The sequence below is a fragment of the Ictalurus punctatus genome, chromosome 3 (assembly GCF_001660625.3).
Source record: "Ictalurus punctatus breed USDA103 chromosome 3, Coco_2.0, whole genome shotgun sequence".
Classification (NCBI taxonomy): Eukaryota; Metazoa; Chordata; class Actinopteri; order Siluriformes; family Ictaluridae; genus Ictalurus; species Ictalurus punctatus.
In genome coordinates, this window is record NC_030418.2 from 2,436,418 (window position 1) to 2,442,417 (window position 6,000).

At 40.3% G+C, this 6,000-nt stretch overlaps 1 protein-coding gene across 1 annotated transcript in view; it reads right to left on the reverse strand.

Moving 5' to 3' along the window:
* The window catches only part of ccdc172 (coiled-coil domain containing 172), a 108,844-nt gene extending 105,619 nt beyond the window's left edge, over positions 1 to 3,225 (reverse strand). The window contains exons 1-2 of the mRNA XM_047154429.2: positions 2,334 to 3,225; positions 2,009 to 2,206 (exon numbers count right to left, since the gene is read on the reverse strand). Coding sequence (XP_047010385.1) covers positions 2,009 to 2,015 — 7 coding nt within the window. The 5' untranslated portion in view covers positions 2,016 to 2,206; positions 2,334 to 3,225. The remainder of the gene's footprint in view (positions 1 to 2,008; positions 2,207 to 2,333) is intronic.
* Between the last annotated feature and the right edge of the window lie 2,775 nt (positions 3,226 to 6,000).

Below are 6,000 nucleotides of genomic sequence, written 5' to 3' on the forward strand. Positions count from 1 at the left end.
ATATAATTCCTAATGTAATGTAAAGATGAAAGATGTAATTATTAATTTGAAAAAAAAAGGGGGGATATATTCAGAAGTCTATTTTTAAGGTGTTTTAAAGACATCTTGCAAAAGGGGGGCCTCGGTCAAATGTTACTGCCATTTAGGGGGCCTTGCCCTGGAAAAGTTTGGGAACCACCGATATAATGCACTCTATGGAAGCTGGGCTCCGGTTCTGCTGAATGACAAGGAATGATCCATAAACGAATAAGTAAGGAAGTAAATAAATAAATAGATAAGCTACTGCATGACTGGTCTGGTCCAGTGTTGTAACTATATGAGCAACGGACACAATGAGGAAGTGTAAATTACAAAAGGTTTATCAGTAATTAGGATGTATCTACTGCACTATACCTTATAATAAGTAATGGCTTTGAACTTTAAAGAACTTGGTTAATATTAATGAGAATATATTTTTCCGAACCCCCCCCCCACACACACACACACACAAACAAACAGTACAGGCAAGATAGCATGTAATGAGATGCTTCCTAGACCATTAGCAATGATTTGATAAATACTCTCAAGTCCAACAGACGATAGATAGATAGATAGATAGATAGATAGATCGATCTAGAATACCTGGTTTATACTTAGACTCTAGATATGTATCAAACACACCGAGATGCTGCAGCTGGAAAGACAAGATGAAGTGAGGTCATATATCTGAATATCTTGGGTCAGTTGTAAATAAATGTCAAATGAGCTTTTGCTAATGTTTCATACAGCTCTGTATTCGAAGACATTTCCTTGCATCATAAAATAATTGAATAAAATCGTCTAAACGGGAAAGATATTGATAATTACTCATTTTTGAATACGTCTTGATTTCGGTGTGCATGTGAGAGACTGGGATGGAGGTGAGTCAGGGAGTAAGTATGAGCAGAAAGAGGATGCGGATGATGAACTTGGACTGCATCGGAATCTGGCACTTTGCCAAAAGCTCTTCACACGAGCGCTCGCTACACCGACAGAACGGTTTGTAAATCACTTACAAACGGTGTATGCATGTTTTATTAGCATTAGCTGTCTCACCGTCAGAGAAACTATTTACATGCTCCGCTAAAGCTGGAAATAAACTACACTGTTCATGGCAGACTGTGTGAATTTTGCAGAAATTTGCATTAAAAAAACAAAATGTAATTTCTTACTTTCTTTCAGATTGTAAACGGTGGCATGTAATATCTGGATGATAATCAGTTTTACAAAGCTGTTCTGAAAGCCCCCCAAGAACAATACTATATATATTTTTTGTGTGTAGAGCCATTGAAATAAGTGCCTAAAGCACAGCGTTCCTTCGATAATTGCATTATTACTGTGGCAAGAGAGTAAAGCGTGAACAGCATGCTGCCAGCCTCGAAAACCCTTGGAGTGTTTCTTTAGAAAAAATAAAATCACAATAGGATGGAAACATGCGTGTGGGTAAATGTACAGGTACATCACATGAGGGTTTCACATTTCACTCCAAGATAGCAAACTAACTTCACAGACACTGTATTTCCAATTGGAATATAGTAAAATACCACCCTGTACCATTTGGGGTGTTGGAAGGGTGTGCAACGAAGCATTCTGCCAAGAGCACCCCGATATTCGGCCATTCTTCCTGAATTTTTTGTTTTTGCTCCTTTATGAGCAGAAGATCATGGAAGCCAATAAACAGTATCTACCTTTTACTCTAAAGCACTGGTTCTGAAGGCACACATTTATGACGTTTACCAAAGTTGTAAGAAATAATAATAATAATAATAATAATAATAATAATAATAATAATAAATATGGATGCATCACAGAAGAGGTCGGAATGCTATCTGAATGGTAGGTTGATAATCACCAGGACCAGGGACACATGCAGTGGCCGCTAGCAAAACAAGCATTCTGATCAGCACCCTTTTAAAAAAATAATAATAATAAAAAAAATAAATAAATAAAAAAAATAAAAGGGAAGGAGAAGCTAGGAAAAGTGACTGACCTTGCATTAGACCCTTTTATATGCACAAAGAGAGCCTCTCTCTCTGGGAACAAATAGGTTTTGTGCTGCTGGCAGTCTTTGGATAATCTTGTGCCTTTGAGCACAGCAGAGATGAAAGCTCAGAGTCTTCCACAAACACTCCAACAAGCATGCTCATCATTCACCACTCCACTCACTTCCTGTCTCCTTCTTTCAGCACTGAAGAAAAAAGAACAAAAAAACAGCCCGAATTCATACCTCAGTCAACTCCACATTCCACTCAGGGTAGTTATAGCTCAAGGTTTTGCAGAAGGTTTTTATATCAAAGTAATTTAATAATACGGACCACAGTGCAGTGCTGCAGCCACAATTCCCAGTGCCATATTCTCCCAGTGAGTATCAGTCATGGAATTTTTCCTTCATTTTGAAGTCAATTTCATTCATACGTAACACAATTGAACAACTTCACAGGTTTCTCAAAGTGTGTTTGGGAATCTGGGTCATTAATGGCAACGAGGGTGACCAGGTGAGTCCCATTAGTAATCAGGCGACTGTGGGGATAGGTGTTTGACAGGAATTCAAGGGGGATCAAGGGGGTTGTAGTCTGCAACTTCAGAAGTGCACATGAGTGACTGTATTTCTTAAGATATATATTGATTGCTTTTGTTTACACTTTAAATAAGGTTGGAAAGTGACCTTGTTTCTGTTAAAGGTATTTTTTAGGTTCAAAACAGCTTGAAGTAACAGCCATTGCTTCTGCTTAGCAACCCACGGTCAGCAGAATGATACAGGTTTCTTAACATACCCCAACATGGGTCAGAGTGCAGGGTCGGCCATGATATGGCATCCCTGGAGCAGAGCGGGGGAAGGATCTTGCTCAAGGGCCCAACAGCTGGAGCTTGAACCACCGATCTTCCAGATCAATAACCCAGAACCTTGACCGCTAAGCCACCACTGCCCCCCAATAACATAGTTTATTGTTGTGAAAAGTCCATAAAAAAGTTAGTTCCTGTTATCACTTACGTTACAGCAGCTATAAAGTCATTCCATCACCAGTCGTTCTTTTTTTCTCTCTCTTGATGTAAAAACAAAACAAAAACACAACTTGTCATCTTACCAAAAAACCTAAAGTGCATACTTTGTCCTGAAGACTTTCTGGCCTGTTCTAAAGTGCTGACACTGGACTCTCCTTCCATAAATGTTAAAGAAATGTCTTCTTCCGGGTGGGACTTGCCTTGCATCCAGAAGAACTGTCATCTCTGCTCTTAATCGACACCTTCTGAGCAATCAGAAGTGAGAATTCAACAGTACGGTGGTATACTAGGAAACCCCCCCCCAGAAATACGTGGTAGGGGTTGGCCAGACTTTCTATGAGACTGTCGGGATAGTTCAAGAGTATCTGCAAAAAGCATGCAACATTTCTTTAGGGTGGGAGTAGGACACTTCGATTATGAACTGGCCTTTCCAGACATCAGTAAAAACTCTTTATACAGTTAACAGGTGTCTTTGAAGCCAATGGCTGCACAATGTACAAATCACAGCAGAACTATCAAGCCTTTCAACGTTCATTAGATCAGCGAGGATGTCTGCTCCATGCAGGCTGAGTCCTTCACTGGCAAGTACAAGACATCTAGCTTAAGCGATGAGGCTACGTTCACTACGATTGGCATTTGATTTTCCCAGTGCACTAACCTTCTCTGTCAGCCAGATTTCAGGTGTCAGCACTATCTGACTCTAATTTACCCGATCTCTCCCTTCTGTCTGGCTCTATAACTCTGGATCTCTCTTTCTGTGCGCTACTTGTCTTGTGTCTCTGTACATTGCCTTCCTGCTGCAGTGCTCGTTACTCCTTGCTCACATTTCACCTCATTTATCAAAGCGAGGCGGATGCGCGAGAGGAGAACTAAACATCCGCCCAGTGGTGGTCAATGGCGCTTCTTCTCGTCATGAAGTCGAGGGATGATGTTTCTGGATGGTTGAACTGTGAACACAAGGCTTTTGCAGTAGGTCTGTAAACTCCAGACGGCACCTGGGGGAGATTATGACGAATATGATGTATTATTGTGTGCAATAAGGGAAAAAGCTAGACAAGAAAGGGTCAGGGCAGCAATTAGAAGGAAGAAAGGAATAGAGACGGAATCTGTAAGTCTAGTGTCTGATAGAAGGAGCTTTTTACAGAATCTATTCTCGCAAGGAAACTTCAAAGAATGTGTTGTGGAAACCTATGAAAACGACAAAAAAAAATAAATAAATAACAACAATGACTCACTAAAAAATGAACAATTATACGCCCTGGCTATGTGCTACAGATAACATTGTTAGGAATAAAGCATCATAAAGTATGCAGTTATATATACGTAATCAATGACAAACAATGGTAACCATTAGTTGATTACTTTCCTATAACAGCACAACCTTTTATCGGTTTATAGATTAAAGTTGTTAAGGTCTACAAAACGTGTTTTTCCTGTTATCACTTACGTTATAGCAGCTATAAAGAGTCGTTCACAAATGACACTAACTAATTAAATACTTAAAGTCTTGTGCCCCATGCTCCCTGGGATAGGCTCCACGTTCCCCACGATCCTGTAGGTTAAGTGATATAGAAAACGGACGTACGGATGGATTATTGCATTTGTATGCATTATACATTATTCTCACTCAATATATTTATTTTATTCTGTTAATGAATTAAATATTTAATGCGTGTTAAGTAGTGTTTTTTTTTTTTTCCGAATGTATCACGTTATATTTTTTCATATTCTCTCTGTAAGTCTTTTTGTAATTGACGTCATGTTGTGTAATTTCTTCTTGTTTTTGTTTTTCCTTTGACTTGCCATCATTGTGAAGCAGGGCATACTTTAATGAATTCTCCTAGATTTAAAATAGATAATTGAGAGACTATTTGAATGAATGAATGAATGAACGAATGCATGTATTTGAAGCTAAGCAGGGTTGAGCCTGGTCAGTATCTGGATGGGAGACATACTGGGGAAACCTAAGGTTGCTGATGGAAGTGGTATTAGTGAGGCCAGCAGGGGGAGCTCACCCTGCGGTCTGAGTGGGTCCTAATGGCCCAGTATAGTGACGGGGACACTATACTGTAAAAACAACACAGTCTTTTGGGTGAGACGTTAAACCGAGGTCCTGACTTTCTGTGGTCGTTAAAAATCACAGGACACTTCTCGTAAAATGGTAGAGGTATAACTCCGGTGTCCTGGCGAAATTTGCCTTTCTCTATCATGGCCCCGGAATAATCCCCATCTCTGAATTGGCTACATCACTCTCTCCTCTCCACTAACAGCTGTTCTGGCACATTATGGCTGCCGTCGCATCATCCGGGTGGACGCTACACACTAGCGGTGGTCGAGGAGATCCCCCCCATACAATGTAAAGCGCTTTGAGTGTCCAGAAAAGTGCTGTATAAATATAAGAGTAACTAAATTAACGAATGAATGAATATCACTCCTTGGTTTTTCCCCAAGCCCTCAGCACAGGGAAGCTGCTAATGAATATGTATGCGCATCCAGAGTTTTCACTTAAAAACTGTCTACCTGTCACTTGAAACAATTCATTTTCTTCAGCGTCGCATCTGTCAGACATGATAAATGTTACACCTCCACTAACACGTGTATACACACACATTACGGGAGCCTTCACTGTCAGAGCTCCTTTGATGCACACTGAGAACGATGCCAAGTCCCCTGTCTAGATTGCACGCTATGGCAGTGTTGCCATGCTCTTTTGTCTTTAATCTCACACCACAAAGCCACCAGCTGAAGGTACATGAATGAGCAACCGTGGTGATAAGTTTGTAATTAACAGTGATCAGCCACCAACTTACATGGATGTGCACCCACTTTAACAAGCTTACAGGGTTTTTAAGCGAACTGTTTAATCAGAGCAGGTCGCTTCTTAAATTACGGCATTGCTCCGATTTCACCGTACTCGGTCGACATATCGCATGTAACGTGTAGCTATAAAGTGACATTAGAGGCATTTCGGAGAGCTAA